At 38.0% G+C, this 26,192-nt stretch overlaps 1 protein-coding gene across 1 annotated transcript in view; it reads right to left on the bottom strand.

The window, feature by feature from the left end:
• Positions 1-26,192, bottom strand: part of tenm1 (teneurin transmembrane protein 1) — a 218,828-nt gene that overhangs the window by 45,742 nt on the left and 146,894 nt on the right. The window contains exons 21-22 of the mRNA XM_041990455.1: positions 25,457-25,477; positions 16,305-16,537 (exon numbers count right to left, since the gene is read on the bottom strand). Coding sequence (XP_041846389.1) covers positions 16,305-16,537; positions 25,457-25,477 — 254 coding nt within the window. The remainder of the gene's footprint in view (positions 1-16,304; positions 16,538-25,456; positions 25,478-26,192) is intronic.

The following is a 26,192-nucleotide window of genomic DNA, read 5'->3' as shown; positions in this document are numbered from 1 at the left end:
GGGATTTATGGCTCCTTGAGGAGCCGTTCCTTTCAAAGAGCCATTCAAAAGATTGGCTCGTTCTCGCAATATCTTACAAAATTTCACAATATATAAGAATGACAAACAATCAAAATATGTACCTATGGGCGGGGATTATTGGGCTTTGCGTGTGTGTGTAAACGTGTGTGCGTGTGACTGTGCCAAAGATTTTATTGAGTGTTTTTATTTTGTTTTATTGAACAATGAGATGTGAACTAAGATATGCATAAATGTTTTTAATCGTGTAAAGAACTTTGTGTTGCCTATGGCATGAAAATCGCTTTATAAATAAAGTTTGATTTGATTTGATGAAGGCAGTGTCAAAACTTTTTATATAAAAAGAATGGCTCACAAATGAATGGCTCACAGCTGTGAATCGGTTCCCATCGTTCATTTAAAAGAACCGTTCAAAAGAATCGATTTGTTCATGAACGTCACATCTCTAACATAAATACATTTATAAATAGTTAACTAATTTTATTTTACTGGTTTGAAAAAACTGGTTCTTTTTTTGGTGCTGAGAAAGCTTTCCTCTGCATTTGCAAGCTGTGTGTGTGTGTGTGTGTGTGTGTGTTTAATTGTTGCAATAATTGGCAGTCAGTTATTGGCTAGTTTGAGTATTAGTATAGACTGGTATCTTTGGACAATGAACCTAAGAAAGTGGTTCAACAATAACATGAGGAAAGACACATTTTAGGTGGCATGCTGGAAGAATTAATCACTTTCAGGAGCTTGGACGATTCCAGCAATGAGACGACACCAAGACAGAAACCGCTGCAGTCACTGGTTCATGTGTCCCCCCTTCTCATCTGCCTGTGGAGGCATCATCTGCAGCTATTAAACTCAGTCCAACGCTGAACCATCCATACAAAGTGGAGTGAGTCACACTTACTTTTTTACTAAGAGTATTTCACTATCTTAGGTTTTTCTAATAGAGCTCATAGAGGTTTAATAGATTGAATAGAGGTAATCAAGGTCTAATAGAGGTTTTATATAGCTAAAGAAAGTGGAAAAAAAATTAAACAGGACCAGTTTGGTTGAGCTCTAGTATGTTTTTTTCAAACTAGACTCATGAAAAGTAGTTGTGCAGGTTAGTTATAATGAAAGCATCAGTGCTGCGCTGAACGTTTGTGTTGTTCTGCTATAAGCGATCCAACGGGGCTGAATGTGCCTGTCATGGTATTGCTGTTTTGGTACTTTGATTAACTGAGCTTGGCCTCAGTGTATCATTTAATTATAAAGTGTGATTATTGGTTGAGATTGCAAGACTCACTTTGCTATTCAGAAATGAAATGCTCTATTTGCTGTTGTTATCAGTCGGGTCACAGTAGATATTCACTGGATCCAATTTTAAGTGTTGGCATAATTTTTTTTTCTTATTTTAGGAAGGTAGTTTTTAAAGGGAAATATATATATTTATTGTATAGAGAAAACTGGGGGGTGAGAGATCTGAGGACCCCACTGCTGCAGCTAGCATCTACAAGAAAGAGTCCAGCGGGTTTCTGGTAACATAAATGATGTCATCAAAAGGTATGCAGGTGTGGAGACATTCACTAAATGGCTTGTTTGTCAACCACCAGCCAAGACAGATACTGCTCAGCATGAAGAATTGTAGCCAAGCAGCAATGTGAAATGTTTTTGTCACATGTTGGTACTTAAAAAAAAAAAAAAAAAAAAAACCCTAGTGATTCAACATGTGAATAACCACAACAAGTATAAACCACACAGCTTCATTTGGCATCCCAGCCCTGCTATCTTGAAACTGAAGGCGTGCCTTGCAGCTGTGGAGCTGAGCGTGAAGGAGACAAATGTGTTGTGTCTGTCTGTGCAGGGCAAAAGAAAGGGAGAGAAAGAGAATGAAAGAAAGCAAGGGACAGATGAGAAATAAAGAGGGGAGAAAAAGAGAGGTAGGCAGGGCAAAGAGGGAAAGATAATGTGAGCTTTAATATAGATGTCTATCTGAAAAGGCTGTGACCAGATGAATATTAAATCAGTCATGTGGCAGTACAGAACAAGACAGCCAGCTAAACTTTCTACATAACACAAGCTGATGTTTTTACTTGTGGCATTTTGAAAGAGAAGATTATGAGACAGAAGTGGATAGCTCTTTTACTTACTTTAAAGCACAGGATACTAATCGGCTGGTTTGGAGGAATTAGTCTAATAGCACACAAAGAAGGCTTGTAAACCACATATTATTGATTGTTAGCAGAAGACAATGAGTACAACTCTAAAAAGCTTTTCACCTCTGTAGCCAGGCTGAAAAAGAGTTATATCTCTCCTTTAGCTTTTTACAAATAAAACTGTGTCACAGACATATCAATTACAGCAGCTTTTAAAAACATTTATTTAAGATTTTGGTCTACTTTTAATAAGCATTACTGAGCTGAATCTCAGCAAAAGCTTAATCAGAACCATCTAAATGTATTTAACACCCAATCCAACTAGACTGCTTTCCCCCTTACTTATATTTCATCTGATCCATTTATCCTTTTAACCATTTTTGTTGCTGCAGGATTTTAAGATTGTTTCAAAAGCCTTTTCTTTATTGAAATGTTTAAGCCAATATAACCCTTTATTCTGCTTCCCTTTAATTTCTAAAAAAAAAGGCAGTAAAACTCAAGGATATAACTATTTGCACTAAAATGGTTTGTTTTTAAGTTTCAGTTGTGATTTAGGGCATATCCCAGCACAGACACAGCACTGGTGGAGCTGAATACTTTTGAACACCTCACTTTTCTTTTTTTTTTTTTTTCTTTTTTTTTGCCGAAGAAATTTAAAATCTTGTATAATTTTCTTTGTACTTTACAGTTGGGTGCCACTTTGTGTTGGTCTCTCAAATAAAATCCCAATACAATATATTTATGTTTGTGGCCGTAACATAAGAAAATGTGGAAAGGTTTTGCAAGCCACTGTATATCAAAATGCACATATACTATTTGTAATGTGCCATTTACTACTTGTGAACATAAATGTACATTTATGTAAATCCCGTTTCCACCAAGGGGTCCAGCTAAGAAGGGAATGGTTTGGTACTGTTTGGTCTGATCTCTGTTGTGCTTCCACAGCCAATTGTACCCTGACCTGTAAGGAAGTGATAGATGCGTCAGCTACGTTAACAGTGTGATGTCATAGTGATGCAATGCCCTCCCTATATTCCTCCAGAATATTTAAACATGATGCTGTTCCTCATTTGTTCCTAGTGCCAAGTCACACAAAAAGTGATGATTCTTTCAGCCATCAGTGGATTGCAGTGTGTCAAGATTCACCCTTTTGGGTCAGATCTGTGAGATTGGGACCCCAACAAAAGGGTCTCAAAAGAGTAGGATGGGTCAGATCGGAAATTCTGGCATCCTTCCCATTTTTTTGCCTGTGAAATGCAAAAAAATAAACAAAAGCAGGCTTATAGTTACCTTGAGGAATGATTTTGAGCCCTAGCAGGTACATACATACAGATTGTACCCTAGGGGACAAAAATGTACTCTTGCTGTACCCCTTTTTTGATTGGGCACATGAATATATTTGGCCCGTGAGAAGAAGCCAAAGAAAACCCACATAAATACAGGGTTTATGTCAGAACATGGGTTTAATGTGAGGATGTGGGTTTATGTGAGGACATGCATTTCTTGACCATCAGTGTTCTTGTTTACAGCAAAGGCTGTACTTTCTTTTTATAGAGACTCAGGGTGTTTGGTGTGGATCAAAAAATTATTTTCTTGTTTTATCAAGCTGTGCTGGAGAGCATCATTAGGAACAGGATGTCAGCACGGTAGAGCAATCTCAGCACAAGCAAAATCTAAACGGTTTCGTCTGGTACAGTCTACCATGAAGGTGATGGGGAGGACTGGTAACCAATCCATCCATGAACAGTCTGTACTCTGACAAGCACAGAGAGTTTTTTTCAGACCCATCACACATCCTTTATCCAGAATACGAGCTTATTACCTTTTGGTAGAAGATACTAAGTTCCAAAATGCAGACTGAATTGTTTAAAGAATTCATTTATCCCCATTTCTATGAAGATCTTAAATTATATTAAATAGTGTCTTTTATGGCCACATAGATTCTCTTTAGGCGATGTGGGGGTTGTGTAATGACATTTTGATTTTTCCAAATGTGTATTATTCTATATATGTACAGTTGCTTGTAGACTACAATAGTTTGCTATTGTGTTGTGTGATGTATTGATGTCAACAAGGCAGTTAATGTAACAGCACATGAGTCCAAGCCAAATTTCCCTATGGGGACAATAAAGTGTAATGGTAATCATCGTAATTGTAATGCAAACTCCCTACAGAATCCCACCTGAGGTTAAAACCAGGAACCTTATTTCTGGAGACAGTGCTAATCACCACACCACTGTCCAGCCCAGCATTAAGATACCTGCAGTTGTAGTGTTGTAGTGTACATGGCTGCAGAACAGTCTGCCACCAGGGAAGCACGAAGTACGAATGCATGCATAATTTACTTAAAAATGATCTTCTAATATGTCATGGAGCAGTCCAGTTGAGCAGTCCTGGGAGTCAGTAGTTTTAAAATTCCTTCAGCTACGTCAGTAGCATCCACACTGCAGACTATATAGCTGTGACAAAGTCAACAGGAAGATCTGGGCCATATCTCTGCAATTCTTTCCCCAGTCAGTTGCTCCCTGGCAGAAAAGCCCAGTTGTACCTGTATGCTGTAAGCTTTGCTCGATGGCATCCCCCCCCCTCCCCTCCCACACACACACACACACACACACACACACACCTGCTATATTCTCAGCATTAGTTTAGAGAGAAATGAGTCTCTGGCAGAACTTGATATTGTGGCTGCTCAGCGATGCATGTCTGCTGCACAAATCACTGCCGTTCTTCTAATTATCATGGATGCTGCGGTGAGAAAACAAGCTGTGGTAGAAAAAGCATGGCCCAATGGCGTCTCTCTGTTTTGCATTATCATAGAGCTTGCTGCTGTTTGCCTTGCTGTGTGATTAATTCATGTGTGTATCATTAATGCAGGAATGTCCAGGGGCAAAGACAAAAGCTCGGTCAATGTGAAATAAAACACAGGAGCAGGCTGTTAAAAACTGCACACACATATGAGAAAATCACACACAAACCGAATCTGGGAGCTAAAAACACAGTGTGACTTATCTGATGCCCTTGTTTTGTGAGGCAGTGCTCTGTTTAAACCAACAGAAACAATGATAGTTGACCCTCTGAGAGGAAAGGCAGCCACAGGGCCAGTTTAATATGCAGATGAGGTGTGGCACTGCTGCGTTAACGCAAAACGCTCCTCTCTCCTTCCATTTCATCCATTGCCTTGTACTCTGTTTTCTTCCCGTTCTCAATTTTCCTGTTGCACTGCAATGTTATTTTTCTATTCTTGGTTGCACTCACTTTCCCTCTCATTTCTGAGCTCCCTCTTCTCTCTATCAATTTAATCTGCCCCCCCACCCCCTCTTTCTCCATTTTGTCAGATGCAACAATCACTCTGTACTAAATGCTGTGGGAGCCCAAGGTAGAATAACAATGGCACAGTTGTTCCACAGAGCAGCTGGCACACAGAGGACAGCCCTGGGAGATCTGAGGACCTCACTGCTGCAGCTAGCAAATCCAGGTTGGGAATTAGCAGATTTGGGAAAAGTGATTGTAAGTGTCTAGTTAAAGGACACAAACACTACTGAGTTACTGGTGTGTTATAGTTTGTGCATCTGACAATAAATGAGAGTCCTGTAAAATTTCCTGTTATGTAAACATCAGTACGGAAGAAACATCATTTCCAAAAGTTTCTAACAGTCATTCAATTGCAAGAAATCTAATGGTTTTCGGGCTGTCAAAAATATGGCTGGGCTGAATTTGGTAAATGTAAACATGACAATAAAGATATTAACTGCATTTTTTAAATAAAAGTAAGTGAAGTTCCTGATTTGTCCATGTGAAGTTGCATTTCAATGTTTAAATGCATACGTTTAAATATAACGGATTTCCAAGGTAGGGGATAACTAATCTTTTATATCTTTCCTACATAATAGGTAGACTTATTATGAAGCGAGTCAGTTCAGGTAGCCAGGATTACTACAGACATGTGGAAATGTACACAAATGTACATTTAAAAAGACTTCTAGCTCTTGAGAAGTTACTCTAATCCTAATGTTAAATGCAATATGTTTCAATGATTAAATGTTTTGTGATTTTGTAGCCCTCTTGCATTTTAAAAGTTGTAATGACCATATAAATAAGTAAATATGCAGGTGTTTAAAATGTACATTAAACAAAATATGTAAAAAGAACTGATCAAATAAAATCAATGATAAAAATTAAAGACTTACAAAAAATACAATATTATAAGTGAAGTTTTTTAAAAATTATAAAATTGATTTAAAAATGCTAAAATTACTAAAATTTTATAAAGATTTTATAATTTAAGAAATAAAAAATACTTTTATAAATTTACATATAAATATAATTATAAATAAAAAATTTAACTATATTTCTGTATGTAAATATAATAAAAAAATGATAAAAAAATATACATATATATAAATTATGTAAATGTGTAACTGAGTATTATTTAAACTAGACTTTTTTTTCCTCAAGAGGTTTCAGGTTATCCATAATGTTTTCTAAAAGGTTTAGTTAGTTAAATGTAAACATTTTGATAATGTATTTCTCTTTCTTTAGAGTAAAAGAAAGAAGTACAAGTATTTATTTATAGGTTATTATGCTGTTATTATAATGGTTCAGCCTACTTGGGAAGAAGTTGCATGTGGCCCCTGAACTAAAATTAGTTTGATACCCCTGAAATATGTGTCTATCATCTCGACATGTTTCAACCAGCACCTAGTAATGTGTTACAAGATGGCATCAATTTACCAAGCTGTCTGTGTACCATTAGGAAAAAAAACCCCCCAAAAAACAAACAAAAAAAAAAAACATGTATGGACCATGTATTCTGTATGTAACAACTGAAAGAAAATAAATGAAAATGAGGTTCACTGCTATCACTGCCAGGTAAAGCTAGCATGTCATAAGTCAGGGATGTCCAGCTCCGTGACTCAAGGGCCACAGTCCTGCAGGTTTTAGATGCACCGACACACCTGATTAAAATGAAATGGCTCACCCCAACAACTTTTTCTCAAGTTCTGCCCAAGCATCTTGAACGATGAATCCAATTTGAGTTTGCCACACAAAACAACATCCAAAACCTGTAGGACAATGGTCCTCGAGGACTGACTTTGAACACCCCTGTCATAAGTGTACCACAACTATGCACAATCCCACAGAAGGTCGAAAAGAAAACCTTTTAGAACCGGAGGGAGGAAACTGTACGTAGGATTATAGTTTTAGTGAGCTAAACACTCAGTTAGCGAGTGTTGAAAAGCTGTTTCTCACCACAGATTCATAAAACAGAGTCATATGTAAACATCACATGTTGTTACGTACTCAAGTGTACGTATGACCAAAGCCATGTCACAGCAGCATACTGCTGAAAACCTCACCAGTGTGCTTTCAATGACCACTGAGCGCTGAATGAAAAAGTCACAGCATGTGTAAATGAAAATGTTAGCAACATGGTGTTAGCCATATTTGGACCTGGGAGTGGCTGCATATCAGCAAAACACTGTTACTGCACAAACTTGATTTCTAATGTTGAGAGTATGAACTGGTGACAGCAAGTGAAGCTTGATCCATGCAGATGAGACAAACTGGGAAACGCTCTTGTGCACTCTGCCATGTTTTAAGCCATTTTTTGTAAATGAGACCAGCACCCAATGTGTGCAGATATTCATTCATCTAAGCTGCTTATATGTCAACCACCAGCCAAGACAGACACTGCTCAACATGAAGCCTGGCTTTCCTGGTCTGAGGGTGGTAGCTGAACAGCAATTTAAGGCATATTCACCCCTGGCTATGACTTTTTTCAGTTTTTAAACACCCTGGCGGTTCAACATGCTAATATCCGCAACCACTTTAAACCTCACAGCTTCATTTGGCAGCCTGGCCCTGCTATCTCCACACCGAAGGCGTGCCTTGCAGCTGTGGGACTGAGCATGAAGGAGACAGATGTGTTGTGTCTGTCTGTGCAGGGGAAGAGAGAGACAAGGAGACTGAAAGAAAGCAGAGGATAGATGAGAAAAGAAGAGGGGAGAAAGACAGGCAGGCAGGGTAAGAGGAAGAAATGTGGTGGCAGTATGTCAGCTACTGATAAGGGCATTAGCCTGCCCCCTGTGGGTCAGAGGGAGAGACTGACAGTGCCAATGCTTACACCAACATGTGCACGCACATAAATGCACATACCTCTCTGTAGATGTCAGCTTTGCTGTCTGGGACTAGTCAACAAATAACTGATAAGACCTGCACATGGCACCATCCAACAACTAAACTCTCAATCACCAGACTCACTCTGAACTCTCCTGTCCAAACAGACACACAACTATTATTGAGCAAATTTGTACATTTTCTAAAAATATATATAAAATAGGATTCTGTCATGCTGCGAACACACGGAGTCTATAGATGAGAGCCAAGGCTGGCGGGTCCCGTGGGGCTGAAACCTCTTTCATGTCAGACACGGGATCCATCCTAAATGGAGCAAGGCCTTTTATTTACTGAGCTAATTGAGTGCAGAACTGCATCTGGAGCCAACTCTAAACAATGCCCCAGATCTTGTATTCATAAGTAAGTGTTTGAAGGACACAAGATAATCCCTGCAGCTTACACAACAGGGAGACTATAGACTTGGGTACCAGCAGGCTGCTTAATAATGCTGCAGCATTGCTGGCAAAAATCAAATCATGTATCGCTATTTAACGACGGTTAGCCATGCTGTAACAATTTTAAGTATAAATGTGTAGCTTACCATGACTATATCAACACTGGGCCACAAGGGTGATCCACTGATCAGATGGGCGAAGAGACGAGGGGAGGGGGATGAGAGGGAGCATGAGAAGGAATAAAAGGAAAGCTCTAATTTTAAGCAGGGAGCTCACCAGAGGACACAAGACAAGATCAATGGTGGAGAATCACAGAAGCACAACTTCAAAAAAGAAACAGACAGATATTTCTCTGTGAAGTCTACCACTCATTACCATTGGTAAGAGGGTGCAGGGAGGAGAAGGGGGGAGGAGTGTGGGCTGTGGCAGACAGATGACAGGGAACCAGGGGGCTCCAGGCAGCAATCTCCAGAGGCTTTCTAAGCACTGGTTACTCTGAGTACAATAGCCACAGAAGAGAGTCTGTGAACAGTTATGAGTCAAAAAGTGTGAAACACCTTTCAATCTGCGAACAGGAGGAGTTTGGGGACAGAATATTCTATTAGTGTATGATGACTGAGATACAGCATGTTCTAAGTATAAGGGGCATGTAATTGTGAGGATAATAGTTGATGTGTTATGTCTCAAACTACAGCAAAAATCATCCCCAGTCTTTTTTCTCTTATCTGCTTCCTGTTTCATTTTCCCTCCTCATTACCTGGCTGGAGAAAAAAAAACAAAAAAAAAAAAAAAACAAACAATTTGCTTCACATTTGGAGCTACTTTCTACTTAGTTTCAGTCAAATTCAAATATATAGCATGTTTTCACTGTCCTCTGTGACAACCAGCTGTCCGGCTTTGATGTCAGACAACCGTTGCATGTATGTGACTTAGGTCATTTGAGATTGTGGGTGAGCAGGGGTTAAATCTCCCGTGTGACTGGAGGTGAATGTGTGGGATTGGTGAGGGCAGTCAACTGCATATTTCCTCCTTCTAGCAGCCTCGCAATTTATGACAGCCACAGACTTCCATCATGGTTTCACCAAGTCTGATTGCTCCTGGTGGAAACATAAAACTGGCTAATTAACTTTCAGAATGTGATAGAAGTGAACCAACACAGAGCCAAACTAAGGCTTTTTAAAAATGTAATTACATCCACAGCATCCATAGTTCTCACTTCAAACGTCTACAGGTGTAAATCACTTTGATCATGGTACAATATTGTATTGAAACAGAGGATATCAATCTGATATTTGAAGATATCACAAATTTCTCTATGATACAGTTTATATTGAGTTTAATTCAGGAGCGAGTAATCCATGAGATAATACTACATGCTAATGTTATCACTTTCATTTCTATTAAATCATAAAAGCAACTAAAACATCAAAATATAATTTTATTCTTGAGCTCAGTCAGACATTTTTTATTAAAAACAATGTTGACTGTTCGTTATATGTAGCATTAAATTGTTCATACAATAAAAAAAATGACAATAAATTTATATAATTAAAGCAAGTGTGTATTACAAATGTCTACAGTATCTATCTCTCATCAGTATTTTTTATTTTATGCTACTGGCTCATTTCTTTATGGAACTGGTGTTTTGATGCATACTGATGTATTGTTACACCCCTATTAAAAACACCTTATTATTCTTTTGCATCAAAATAGTACCCTTTAAGTACAGGGTATCCATTTAAAGCCATTTTACAAAATCTGGGTAAGACTTACAGCTGATATGGATACGATGCAGATGCACTGCTGTTGTAGGCCAGAAAAGGGAGCAAAAATATGGCTCCTAACAAGGCTATCACGTAGAACAGTACAATTCAACCCAAACAATCATATTTTCCTAGACTTAACCTGTTGTAATTAAACCATGGAGCCTAAAAATAAAACAAAAAATGGGAAAACAGACAAAAAGAGTCTGCTCAGGAGTACATGACTTATTCTTGGACTGTCCTCCAAACATGGGCTTCCATGATCATTCAAGATGATCTCCTAATTAAATTTAAGCTGAAATGTTTATATATATATATTTAAACTAAAGTGCTTCTTGCATCTTCACAGCCAGCTATGAAGCTAAATGGAGTAATTTTGATCTCTTATCACTGATGCCTTCACTTGTTCCACATGACATGCTGAAGCTAACAGACAGGGCAGAATAAAGGACACAGAGATATAATACAACAGCAGAGAGGACACAGAGCCGGAATCCACTCCTGTCAGCCCATAAGAAAGGGTGGAACGATTATCCGAGTCACACTGACACTCCAGGCTTAATGTCTGAGAAATGTGCATTAATTCAAACAGCTTGGCTAATGCTCAGAATGGAGGGAATCAGGGCTGAATCTGCAGACTTATCTGCATTAGAAAACCTTAATATGACAGGCATTTTATGCCATACGTTTAGTGCCTGTAAGTGCCATTTTCCCTGTAAGTCAGGGGAAGCCATGCTTACCCTTTTAGTTGAGCCATAATTGTCAGTGTAATACGAAGTGTCAAATGTTCCTTGTTCTAAGAGCATAATAAAAATGATTTTCCACTTGTTCCAGACAGTTTTTGTGACTTCTTTTGCAGAAATTTTCTACAAATTAAAAAGAAACAATCCCTTTGAATTATAAAATGTACAACAGTTGGTTAGTTTGTGGTGAAGAAGTGTCAGGAGTTGTTACCGAAGAAAGAATAAAGCAATAATTTAGCACTTTTCTTGCTATACTGGCCACACAAAGTGCTTAACTCTGTGAAGACCAACATAAAAAAAGAGAAAAAAAATGATTATTATTATTTTTAATTGGAGCTTGCCTTCTTTTTTCATTTTGGCAAACTATTTGTTTTTAACTGCAAAACACTGATAAATCCACCAGGGGGCAGAACATGTGACAAATTGTATAAGACATGACTCTTAGAAAGTTTTGATTATGTTTGTGATGTAGATGTCTCAAAAACTCATTACAAAACAAACCAAACTACTTTGTTGGCGAACACATTCAGTACTTTTTTTATCATATCCAAATGAAACATAGTCTACTATGATTAATCTAACAATACTTTATAATACATCAAAGGAAATTTCAGGTTGTACCCAAGGACAATTCATCATGTGGCATGGAAGAGCTCGGGATAAAACAACCGACCTTCTGATAAGAGGATGACATGACGTATCCACAAAGCAACGACCTCACAACTCAGAATCAAAGTTATTACAACTTTCATTTTCAAATCAAACATGACATGAATGCAGCATGAGCTAAGGTCTGATTAGACAGATGAAAAACACCTGTGCCAGTGTGTGTGTGTACAGTTTTGAGGTAAATGGATAAGGCAGTGCGTTGCTCTTTATGGTGAAAAGGCAAATGATGCGGTCAGAGGACCACCAGCTCTAAATTATTTCTTTTGAAATTTTCCAAGATAATCATATTTTTTTTTATTTTGTGAATTATGGGTAACTAAATGCAACACATAAAAGCTTGTTCCAGTTCAAGGAGCCAAAACTAACTTAATAGACCTTATTTTTTCACTGAGACATTTTGAGTTGTTACAGGAAGAAAAACACAGGTGCACCCAACAATAATGATGGCCGTACTCTGTTTAAGTGCTGCGGACTGACGGTGAGTCAGCGTGAATAATACCTGGAAACCAAATCTGGAACACCTCAGTGGACTGCTGCCATCATTATTACTTGTATTAGTCACACCTGGGCTGCTCCTACACTGACATGGCAGAGCATCTGCTGGAGAAAAGGTCCCACAGTCCTTTGGCAGACAATCCCTCTTTTTTTTTTTTTTTTTTCTTTTTGCAAAAGCAACATTTTTTTTCTTTATTTTTAATCACAGAGGGAAAATTAAGTAATTACCTGTAAAGGTAACTGTGACAGTCAGTAATAATCACCAAAATTAGATGACTGAATAGTGGAAAAACCGTGTCGTCCGGTCAAATCAATTTATGTTTGAAAAGTGCTGATGGCAGGGTAGAGAAAAGGGCACGAGCAGCATGCATCCATCAATCTACCAGAGCTAGCTGGGAACATGATGGGGTGTTTTTGTGGCAGTACACAGTTGGATCCTTGAACCAATTAAGCATTATTTTAATGCCCCAGGAAAACTCAATATTTCAGTCCTCAAAGTGCAAGAGACAAACCTTTACAAGAATGACTGATTAAAATAAAATCAAAACAAGACTTCACAGTCACACATAGCTGTAATACTGGTGCAGATGTTACACTTACTTAAACATTTATAAATGTACAGTAATAATCTGTTCATTAACAACAGCTACACATTAATTATCTTTTGTCTTACAGAGCATTGGTTAACTGTGTGTAGTATTTAAAATAATCATTTGTAGATAATTCAAAATGTGGGGAATTTGTTTGTAGGAAATAACATCCCATAATAAATGTTGCTGCAAAAGTCTGCTGGAGCATTCTGTATAACACAAACAGACGTAGAAAAGGTGGGCTGTTCCCCGTGTCGGCATGACAATACAGCGGTATGATGTCGTGCTGACGTCTCTGAACTGTGAGGAGAGTACATGAGCACCTTTTCTTCAGAGCACAGGATTAAATCAAGTGCCGTATAACAGGGATGGGTATAGTTCTTCATAGTTCTTGGAGGTGTTGCTACTTCACAAAGCTTGTATTTTTTACTTTTTTTGCATTGTGAAGCATCAGCTTGCCATGGAAAGCCACAAACATGGGCAGCAATTTTGTTAGTGTGAACAAGCAAAGCTGCAACAAATCCTCCCACCAAAGCAACCAGACAGGTTTTTGTTTCAGGCACCAGACCCTGTGTAATTGTTGTAATCAAGACCACGTCTATACAGAGTCATGTTCAGGTGTAGCCACTTCAGTTTTTTTTTTTTTTTTTTTTTTTTATCATTTGGACATTTTGTCCACAGGAAACTGTTGTTTTGGGACCCTGAAAACACTCATTTTTGAAACCAAGTCCTATAGTGAATAAATGGAGGTCATCAAAATCTGCTATACAACAATATTTGAAAACATATATCCCTATCCTTTTAAATATACATATTCTTGCCTTTTATACTTTACCACAGGGAGTTGTGTTGTGTTGTAATGTTGTTGTACATTTCACATGTATAATGACAACAAAGGCATTCTATTCTTTTCTATTCAGATGTGAAAGAACTACTTGGTAGCCACACCTTTTCGTACAGTAGTAGAGAAGCTCATTTCTATCTGCTGACTTTGATTTTTCTTCTTGGCTTTTTGGTAGTTGCATAAAGAGAGTCCTCAAAGAAAAAAGGTTGGGAACCACTGCTCTAAAGTACTGCACTTATAAGCAGTCAGAGGGGAATATAAATATGAAGGCTGTCTCTATAGAGAACTAATATTACACTAAAGTGTTTCTTCAGATTTGGAGGGTGTGATTACACACAGCACTTACAACCATGGCACTTGAGTTCAACATCCAGATATAACCAATAACTCTTAACTGAACAGCTACTGAAACCCTAACTCAGCTAATTTACTTAGTAACAATTTAAAAAACGACCATGACAAAAATACACAAGACCTCATTCACCAAACATTCTTACAAACTTCTTCTTACAGACTTATTAAGTCCTGCTTACAAACTTTACAAAAAATGTGACATTGATGAAAATCTTCCTACGAACATTCAGGAGTACTTTTAGGAATAGTTTCATTTCTGACACCTTGTCTTCTGTTATTTGAAATTTAATAATAGCATTACAGTCATGTTTTTGTCAGATTTTTCATATAATGTTTGATAATTTACAAATCAATCAATTTTTTTTTATTTTAAAATGAATAGCTAAATACTACAGATAGTTTTTGACTTTATTATTCTCCTTAACTTTTCGGATGGATTAGTAATTACAAATCTGAGGGGGAAGATACAAACAACTTTTCAGTTTGTGAGTCGGATTGAGGGTTTTCGTAAAAACTTCTGAATAAATTTAAGAAGATGTTGGTGAATGAGGCCTGTATTGTTTTACAATGCCAAGTTGACTTAAATAGTTTGTTACCTCCTAGTTGGGCTTAGGAATACAAAATGTCATAGTTTTGACTAAAATACATTTTTTATACTATGCCCCCGCCACCTTTTACTGCATTTTTACATCTCATAATTATAAAGCACAGAAGGACACGATGTTGGGGAGATTCATGACACTGATATTTTATCATATATAACTTATATTGATGAGGAAATAGAAAATGATAAAATATGTTAGGCTGCTCTTTGTGATACAGTTATAGATCTGTCAGCCTCCAGTATGATCACGCTTATTAACTACTGGAGGAGAAAAGCTTTAGAGCTCAGTGTCACAGATAATTTAAGATTTTATGAGCTATTTATAGGAAATCATGATAGCAGCTTCTTAACATGTTGCACTTAGCTGAGAACGAAAAGGCTTTTTTGGGGGAAATACATGTGACCAGTTAGATTAAAGGTCCCATATTATGCAAAATTCACTTTTTAATGGTTTTTGGAACAGTCATACTGGTCCCCCCGCATGTGTAGGAGACCCGTAAGTGTGAAACTCTTTCAGGCGCTCTCTCTCCCCCCTGCTCCACCTCTAGGGAAGTAAGCGCTGAAATGAGCTTGTTTGAAAGCGTGTACGTTATGACGTCATAAGGGACAATAACCACTCCCCACAGAGCGATGGACCCGTCTACCGGCTCTCAAAGCCCGCCCTCTAAAAATCACCTAGCGCCCAGTGTTTTTCCCTCTTCGGCAACCCTCGTTAGCGGACATGGCTAAGCGACAGAAGCACTGTTCTGTTTGTGGCTGCATAAATGAACACGAAAACGTTTTTTTACTTCCATCCACTGAACCCACGAGGACTGAGTGGATTAATTTTATTTTTGGAGGAAATGTACCCGGAAAACTTCCAAAGGTTTTGCATGTCTGTGGCCAGCATTTCAAAGAGGACTGTTTCCACAACATGGGGGCATGGAAAGCAGGCTTCGCCAACCGTTTGAAGCTGAAGCCAGGTTCAATACCAACTGTCCGTGACACAGCTGGAGAGGTAAGAGCTGGCAGTTATTTTATCGTTTCGGCCTTATTAGTCTGATAGCTTGAAAATATATTAACCTGTCAATCACCTCATGACGGGCGATGCGATGGGCGGAGCCAACAGCTGAGCTGCTCCACCAGGGTTCCGCCCACCATAAACGGCACATTTCTGAAGCTGCTAAAAAGAGGGAGGTGAAGAGAAGCCGCTGCACTCAAACTGGGGGTCGATTTGTCCATACCATGGCGGAAATATTTCATTTAGATATTAATGAATGGTCTCAGATTGGGAATAAAGTGTATAATATGGGACCTTTAATACTGAAGTAGTGGCCATCGCTGTATTAGCCAGTGCTTCACCCTCTAGCTAGGTGTTCCTGCTGTATTATTGCTAAATACTGATCCATTACTGTTGATCACAAATCTGTATCTGTAGCCTGAATGGATGATAAATGGAAGTCATTCTTGTGGCAAGAGTGTGTAAAAACTGTGACCTAACTGAGAGGGTGAGTTCACCAGCTGTACTGAGTCGATCATCCTACCTCGAGGGTTATTGAGTGCAGCTTCAGTGGCCTTCCGGCCCTCTCCGCAGTGGCTCTGGTCAAAAGGTAGACACTGCTCTCCTGTTCCAGCTACCACCTCAAGGTTGCGTGATGGATCTTTCGGCTGCCCGAGGTTCCTGACTCTGTAAACTCTGCGACCGCTGGTGTCAGATACGTAGAGGACCTCGCCCACAGGGTCCATGGCCAGGTAGTACTTATGAGCAGGGCTGGTGCTGGTAAGAGAAGGAGGACAAAGTTACTAGAAAATAAGATGATGCAGGAAAGATTGTAAAATTGTAAAGGTTTTTCCCCCAGACATGCTGATTTATTTTTGCTTTCCTATTTAGAGTAGTATCAAACCAAAGTTTGCAGTTATTCTGACAGAGACTAGCCTAGTTTTGTAAAACATAATCCTCTTCATGACTAACAAGAGCATTAGTTGAAAAGAAAGTATTTAGAGGCAATCAGGTCATCCCAAAGAAAAACATTAGTGAGACTCTACCTGTACTGAAACAACAAGATTAATGTCTTCTCATTTACATAACACACACACACAGCCATATCCACTGCAGCTGAACAGCAGCTCCTTTTGGGATTGTGTCTATTTGGCAACCTTTTTAAATATATTTATAAAAGTACCAACATGTTTAAGAACTTATAATCAACAGTAATGCAACAACTGGAGTTTAAGCAAAAAAATAGTACACTATACATCAACAACAACAAAAGAAACTACAAAAAAATAGCTCAAGTCTCCCAAAACAAGTATAAAACTTCCATAAGACAAAGAAATAATTGTAAGAAGAAACCTGAGAAGGATTCATTTAGAAAAAGAGACAATTTATAGAAGGTTTTAGCACCATAACCACACAAAGAAATGATCATTGCATGGACTAAAAATACTGGAACCCATAACCTGACACTTTGCCCCATTCTTTTTTAAAGGTGACCACTGATGGTATAAGAATACATTGATTGATCAACATATGTTACCATCAGTGTGTGAAGTCTGGCATTCCATCGATTGCTGAAACAGGACATTCAAAAAGAAATACATCGCCATTCTACACAATGCCGAAAGGAAAGTCAGTCAGAGTATAGGATACTCTCGCCAATGATGCCAGGGTCTTTCTGTCCTTTGTTAAAGCACATGTGCACATGAGACTCTCTCGTGTTATGCAACAAGTAAGTCACCATATCAGTTCAGATGCTCTGGTTCTCCCAGTGAGAATATCCAGTGCTTTTATTAAGTAATCCTTCTTAAAATTTCAGAGGTTATTTGTTTTTTCCAGACATCTTGTTATTATAGACCTGTCCAGTGTGCACATGTCACACTCTGCCTTAATCATACTTGTCATTCTTTATGATGCCTAGGAATTTTATGCAATGCCTAGAAATAGTATGTAACAACACACATATTTCCTACCTTACCAGAAAACAGTATGCATTCAATAGGTTTATAATAATAATAATAATAATAATAATAAAGAGGTCACCATACAGTAAGAAGATAAAATAAATTAAAATATATTAAACCTGGACACTGAAGACTAACAACATGAAGTGAAATTGATGACAGGGAGTAATACAGTTTAAACAAATAAGTCTTGAGTTAATCTAAAAAGTGGAAATGAATCAGTGTAGTGGAGGTCACGGGAAAGTAAATAAAATAACTGGAAAGCAGAATGATCTGCCCCTGATGGTGAGGCAAACAGAAGGGACAGTGGGATGGATGGCAGAAGAGATCTGAGGGTATGAACAGGTAAGGTAAGGAAGGGCAATGCTATCAAAAGCCTTGTTGGTGATTTTATTATTATTTTCTTTCATTGACATTTATTTTACCAGATGAAATCTTTGAAAATCACTTTTCATTTGCAACCATGACCTTGTCAAGAGGTTCCAGTAAAGAGAAAAACTAAAATACAGAGAATGCAGAAACACATAGAAACATATAAACACATAAATTACATATAAGTAGCAGTATTTTGAAGTGAATGTGATATGTGACAGGGAGCTGCTGCAGAATGCGTGTGAAGTGATGGGTAAATGAGGTGATGATGATGCATCAACTGCAACAGAAACATCGATTAAAAAGCTAAATGAGCCAGTAACATAGATCCAAATAAAAAAAAATCTACAAAACACCAATACAGCGAGACTTGCAAGACAAACTTAATATATATAAATAGAGGTTTTTCTTTATACATATATTTACATTTGGTGCAAAATTTAAAGGTCAATATGCAGAATGTGACTGTCAATATTTGTGATGTCATTAAACATTGACTTGTTATCTATTGAGCTGATATAATATTCTATTGTGGTCATACTTAAACTCCTAGTAACCACTTAACCAAGTGTATTTTGAAGCTCTAAATAAGACTTCTATTTGTTTTGGCCCCTTCTTTTGGAGTCAACTGCTTCCCATCTCTCTGCTTTAAATAGTTTTTTTTCTCCCTTGACTGGTAATTTAAGCTGACATCAGGGCTCACAGCAGGCTACCTCATAATGGTTAAATGTTTTCTTATCATCCATCCTTGGGTGATTTTTAGATGTATGCTTTGGATCCGTATCCAGCTGGAGGGGCCATGACCTGCAGAGCTCTCTGACACTGGGCAGTATGTTTCTCTCCTTAAAGCCTTGATCATCTTCTGATTGTGTTTTGCTCAGTACTGATTCGAGATAGCTCGTGTCAGTGTCAGCAGAGCAGTCCAGAAGAACACCTTTGTGTCTCACAGTGGGGATTCTGTCCTCTCTTTGAAAGCTTGGCTTTTGTCCTCTAAACTCATCTATATAGGACATTTCTATAAAGCGCTATGACATGGAGTTTACTAAACACAAGCTGGATGAGTCAGATTAACCTCCAGCTCCGGTCCTCGAGGGCCACAATCCTGCAGGTTTTCAATGCCTCTATCTTCCAATGCACCTGACTCAAATTAATGAGAATTCATAGGCTAACTTATCCATTTGACTTGAGTCAGATGAGTTGGAGAAGGGACACGTGGAAAACCTGCAGGATTGTAACCCTCGAGGACCGACTTTGGACACTCTTGACTAGTTGCTATTGTTTCCTAATTCTTGTCCCATCATTTTGGTCTGTTTAGAGTTCATTTTGGGATTTTGAAGAATGGCTGTGGCACTTTATCACTTTGGCACTATAAACACTGGAATGTCAAACTTGTCTTCTACAGCTACTCTTTTTTATTTCTTTGTGTTAAGTGTAATACTTGTACCAAACAGCTTGCTGAGAGCTAAGATTGCTATGATAATTGAAGATAACAGTCTGCAAGAAACATACTTTTAAATCCATATGTATCAACACCACTTTGTTGCCCAAGATATTTTGCCCAAATACCTTAGGCACAAGATATTTAAGAAGATCTTTGCAGAATAAGCATGAATTGAGCTCTTTTCAAAGCATCTTTCTTTTCAAGAGCATGCAGATACGACTGTGTGCCTTTGGTTTGCTGCATGGCCGACAACCGCTTACAAGGAGGCCAGGGGGACGTTTTTATGTTAGCTAAGATTTTATACGGTTAGTCATTCATTTGTCAGCAGAAATGTTCCCACATGTCAGGCAGAGATAAGAAACCGTATGTTTAAATGAATACATGCAGACAAGATAGGTAGAGAGCAGGATAATCCATGCATGTATAATTCTTACCATAAGCTGCATCCTTACACAATGGTATTTAGATGTGACACCTCTAAGAACTCTGGTGTATTTCAAAAAATGTGCTGTGATCATTGGTTGTATCTCCTGCATGTTTCTGCTTTTATTTTAAATGGGATGGATGTCTTTTTTTATATGCTTTAATTGTCATATCCTTCATCTTTCTTCAGAACATGCTCCAAGAAATTATGAGCTAAAACTGTGGCAGGAAAATTAGTGGAGCAATAACAGGGAGCATAAATAACATGGAACAAAGGTCCAAGGCCAAAATGAAACCCAGACAATTCATATTGGGATTTCTGGCCTGAGCTGAATGAGTCATGTGGGCACAAAATTAGCTGTTGTTATAGTTGTTATTCTTAGCTCATAAAAGGTGAACAAAAGCTTATTGAGCAGTGTTCTTGGATACACAGCATGTTGTCCATAGCATGAAATCATGCACTTTTCATATCACTTATATTAAAATGGCTTTTTCTCCTCAGTGTAAGCGTCATGCTGTTGTTAGCACCCCGTGAGCATTGACTTAATTTACTCCTATATTGACTGTAAGCTTTACACTACTTGTATAGAACGATTGCCAGCACTGTCGACAAGCAGCTGCAGACAGACTTGACTTCCTTCTGTACAAAGACTGAAGTTCATTAATTACATAAAAAACCTTTTATACCATCAGGCTGTTGTGTTGTATCATTAAGACCTGAACACAATGACGGTGAAAATGTGAAAGGGGAATAGAAATTTTGCACTTTGAACACTGTCACTAACTCAGTTCCAGGCAATTACTTTGAAGTGTGAAATTCAGTGTCAACCGGGTCTGGTCAAAGGCTTCCTGCCAATTAAACTGGAAGACATCCTGTTTAGCTGCTCTTTTTCCCCCACATTTTTTTCTGTGGCTATTTAATGAAAAAATCTTTCAAAAGAAATTTAAGCCACCAAGACAGAATATTTCTACATTTTAATTAAAATACTTCTACACTCCCACAACACGGACTTTGTGTTAAAAGGTTTTCTTAATTTTTTTGTTATTTTGGACAAGTAAACTCTGTCAGACAATCATGACCCCCATTAGCTCTTACTGTTAAAAGAGAATACTTCTCTTAGATATTAGAGTGACATGCTTTTCCAAAAACAAAAAAAAGTAAATAAATGAAAGGAAAAAAAAAAAGAACAATATAGGAAGGGTGCTGTCAGTCATCTAGTCCATTAAGTGCATAACTGTTTACAGAGCTCTGCACTGAACTGCACATACATAATTTAAACTTGATCCTCTGAGAGTTGTTCTCCGAGTTGTAGAGTGTGCCGCTGCTCAGTGCAGCTTATGATATTTGTCGGGCCTCTTGAAGCTACCATAAGCATCGCACAGTGCATATAACTGTATGAAAATCCCTTCTTTTTTTCAATTAAATGCACAAATCTCTGAATATGTTCATCCAGTGGAAGGAACAAGAGCAACAAATAGCCGCATCACAAATATTATTTACTCACACTTCCACTCATAAAAAGCAAACAATGATCTGAGATGATGGACGGAGTGATCTCGCTGTCCCTGACTGTCTTTCTGATTCACCCCTTCATGTTTTTAGAAAATATAGTTGAGAACTTGCTTCACTATTTGCTTCTCTCTTTGCTCAAATTCATGAAAGGAAAGAATAGACAGCAGTTTCCTGTTGAGCACTTCCCATATTGTCTCCCCTCAGAGAGCACCTTGTTTTGAAGCCCTTTCAGCTGATAGGCACTTTGCTGAGAAGAATGCACATTGAAAAGCTTTGAAAGCTGAATATGGATGAATTATTAATGTATTTGACTTAGGAGAACAATAGTATAGAATAAAAGAGAGACAGTAACACACTGCGAACAGTAAAAAGCTGCTGTGGAAAAAGGAAAAAAAAAGAACAAGGAAGCAGGAACTAAAGGAAAAACCTCCCGGGGAAGAAAGAAAGAAAGAAAGACTACCCAAAGTACCTGAAGAGGAATCAAGTTCAAAAGGCGCAGGCTGGTGATTTTAGACCTTCTCTTCTCATTTACCCCAATGTGATTGCCAGATTAACTTAAGTGATCCCCAACTGACAACCCACATCGTCTTATAACTGTGATGGTTAAATTAATCTCAGAGAGGAATGAATTTAACTTTTAATCATGTGAATAATATTATACTGCATGATACAGTTAGGTTCACTGATCTATTCAAATTTCCATTTTCAGCACAACCTACTAACCATGTTTTCAGGAAAAAAATGATTTTTCTTTTCTTTTTACCAAATGGTCTCTATTGTCCAATTGCTTTAAAAAAATAGAGAAATAAAAGTTGGAGGTGAGGCAACAGATGATTCTGAAAGATTCACAATCACTAACTGGTGACAGGTGAGGGTGTCAGGATGAGGTGTAAAAGTAACATTCCCATCAAAGGTTTAATGTTTCCAAGGAAGGATGGGTCCCTGCTGACCACTTTGCACCAAACTCAGTCAGAAAGTCAGCAATAAATTAAAGATTGCAAAAAACTTTTATCTTTCAGTGTCTACAGAGCAGAATACAGTTAAAAAGGTTCAAAGACTGTGGATATTTTTTGTCTGTAAAGGTCAATAACTGAAATTTTTTTGAACGACCCCCAGGTGACACTGCATTAGAACCTGTCATGTCACTGTAATCAATATGGCCACAAAGACTTGAGAATACCTTGGAAAGTCATTTTTACTCAACCAGTGTACTGCTGCATCTAGAAATTCTGTGCAGAAGTGCTAGGTACTGCTGATGCAGAGGTGTGTATTGGCATTTTTTTAAAAATTCACTATCATCAAGAAGACATCCTTTCCTGGGAGGAGGCATGGGAATCAAACCTGGTTCCACTCAGGAATTTTCCAAAGCACCGGAATCGCGCAAATGGGCTTATCAATCTTCTCTATGGGTGCCGACAGGTGCTGGCCAGCTCACTGACTACAAATAAACAGACAACTGTTTGTTGTCGTAAGAGGCAATCCAGACCCTGGCTACATTTCAATTCTGTTTTATTTTATGACGTCTAGAAGTGGCTGCAGCACAAAGCAGGGGGAACAAAAAAAACCTCTGACACTGGCAGCATGTGCAAAGCTGTGCAGCAGGTCTGATCTGCTCTGGCTGGAACTTCTAAATAGTTTTTTTAGCCTCATAGTAAATATTGTAGTTTGGATGATAGTATAAATATTGGCTCTTTTCTACATGCATGTGCTGCTTTGTGCACAATGGCATGTGGTTGACAGGTGCGGAGAGAAGGCAGGAATCCCTTCATAAACTCTGCTAGACGTTCCTCTGCATCCTTTGAGTTGTATGTGTTTTACTGAACTTCTCAGTCATGTGGATGTATTCCTACAAGGTCCCGTATGATGTAAAATCAAGCATATCCATACCAGCTTTTACAGAATACTTCCACATGATCTGATCCAGAATGACGGGGAATCTAAAACTAGAAAAGCACGGTCAAAATGACCCCCTGCAGCCAAAATCGGTAGAAATTATCATATGGCTGAAAATCCTGGAAATACTGTGGTCAGTGTTTATTTTATTGCATTCTTGGTTGACTTCAAGTAAACATCTACAGAGTTCTAATATTAAGTGATGCATTATTTACCCTTTTCAGGCCAGATCTGTAGTTTTGGCATCCGGATCAGTTAAAAGGAATTATTTATCTGAGTCATTTTCTTTACATTGTTTATGTGGCGTTGACAAAGATTTTAAACTCGTTTCAGATTTTAAATTGTCAGAAAATTTTTTGACACCGTAAATCTTTGTTGTAGATACTTGTTTCTTCTTTTAAAAAATGGGTCAAGAATTGAGAAGGGAATCGATAAAGAACCGGATCGATAGCCAGAATTGATAATGGCATTAATATCAATAAAATCTTATCAGTTCCCACAATACCTGGAAGGTAAGTTGTTATTTAGGAAGGACAATGCCAGACCTTATTCTGCATGACTACAGCAGCATGTGTTTGACTGACCTGCCTGTAGTCCAGATCTGTCTCATTGAAAATGTATCTTCATCATGAAGAAGAGGATCATGTCACAAAAAACACAGACTGTTGAGCAGCTGGAAACTTGTAAGGACTCTGTTTCCTCTTACAAAAAGTGCAGCTATTTATAATTGTTTGTAATATGATGTCTAACTTTTTTGAGTGTGTTGTGGCATCAAATTTTAAATCTTCTTTTTACTTTTCAGAAACAATCAAGCAGCAGGGAAGAAACCCAAAAATCTATTTTTGACTTGGATGTTTTAGAGAATGTCCCAACTTTTGTGGAAATGGATTGTGTAAAGTGGGAGACATTAAACTTTGAAGCTTGTTATGTATTTTGCAAAACTGCCCATTTATTACAACTTCAGATATCTATTCATTATTAATATGTATCTAAGTGAACCTTTTATTCAACCACTCACAGCTAAATGGCTGAAGTACAGTAGATAGTCATTCATTTATCAAATTGGACTGTTTGTTTCATGTAATTGATTGACTACTTGGTGCCATACTCCGAGCTATCTGTTTGAACCATTTATCCACTATCAGCTAATTTAACAGCTCAACTGTTTAAACTTCCCAGCTTGCTTGCCATTTCCAGAAGTTATAGCTGAATCAAAATGTATTCCTTTGAAATGAAGAGTCATTTTTACTTGTTAAAAATATTTGAATAACTCAATAATCTTTCCACTTATCTCCTGAAAGCTGCATAAGTATCCTGCTGAGTTAGAAATTAGGTTTTTCACTAGGAAATTAACTACATGTGTCCACATATTTACAGTACATGAAGACATTTGTACATATATAACCATACAGTGTAAAATCACTGTTTTCATCTTCATTTAGTCTGAAACTTTAGAGTGAGATTTGATACCTTGAAAAGTACTCTGTGTTTGGGAATTGGATAAACCCTCTCTTACATAAACACCGGCAAGCACACACACAATATGCTCAGTCGATGATAGTGGTACACACGTAGACAGACACACAAACTCTACAACATCTGTCTAATCTTCTGTCAAACATGGTGTACAGAGCTCATACCAAACAAGGCTCGGGGCCAGGGATGATGGTGAAGCCGCTCCTGGCCTCGTGCTTTTAGCTCGGCTCAGGAAGCGAGCAAACCGATGCATCCTCCAAACACATTTTCAGTAATCCTCAAAAAAAATAAATCAAAATCCTTGACATTCTGGCTTATTTCCAATTTACAAATTTAATATCCCCTGGTGGAATTTTAAATACGGATCTGATGGCTCTGACCGCGATCTGATTGTGTGGTATGTGTGTCGATTCAGGTTGTGATGTGTGTGTGTGTGTATTCGTTGGGAAGCCAGGTCAATGCGATTTGCAGCAAACAAACCAACTTAAAGCAACACAAGCTTTTTTACAACATATCCTTTTTTTTTTTTTTTTTTTTTTGACAAGTCCTTTGTTTTTGTGTGTGTTTGTGTGTGATTGTTCAAGTGTACAAAGGAGGTGGTAATGAGTAGTTCTCACCTGTGTCTTGTGTCCCGGTTCCTGACAATAAGCCATTAAGGGGTGTTTGCAAAGAAGAAAAGAGAGGGTAACAACAATTACTCATCATGCTAACAAAAGTAGCTTTAAAATTTCTTAGGCTACAATAAATTCATTGTCTCCTCATAAAGTAGGATTAGGTTTGATTTAGATGGCTGTATTGTTTTACATTAAATATTAACCTAAACAGGAAGCTTTCTGGCATTTCCTCCCAGAGGATAGAAAAGTATCAAATAGAAATGCCCTGACTGAACCAAAAATATTTGTCAGCGATACATTAATGACAGCTGAAGAGTGTAAAGTTACACAAGGAGAACACTCTACAGGACAAATGACTGTGCAATCCCATTGAGAATCTACGCTTGAGAAAATACAGAAATAGAGAATGTAGCGCCTGCAGCACAGTAGGAGATATCATCTTCATAATCCACAGAAAAGAAAAAAAAGCTTTGTTTCACAGCAAAGCTTCTCTCACATCCTGAAGAGGTAGATTAGAGCTGGTGATGTCTGAACATCACACAATCTGCCTTTGTATAAAGACAAACTTTAGAGCATTCTTCCAAGATCAAACAGATCACAACTGCAGATGCCAAGCACAGCTAATGCAATGCTAACCCATAGGCACTTTGATGAGCTAGTTTAGCTATGAATGTATAAAATTCCACTGTTTCTCAAGGTGGGAGATCTCTACAACAGTGTATTCTTGTCACACATAACC

This window comes from Melanotaenia boesemani, chromosome 7 (assembly GCF_017639745.1).
Source record: "Melanotaenia boesemani isolate fMelBoe1 chromosome 7, fMelBoe1.pri, whole genome shotgun sequence".
Lineage (NCBI taxonomy): Eukaryota > Metazoa > Chordata > Actinopteri > Atheriniformes > Melanotaeniidae > Melanotaenia > Melanotaenia boesemani.
The sequence above is the reverse complement of the archived record's forward strand: the minus strand, read 5'-3'. Positions and strand labels throughout refer to the sequence as shown.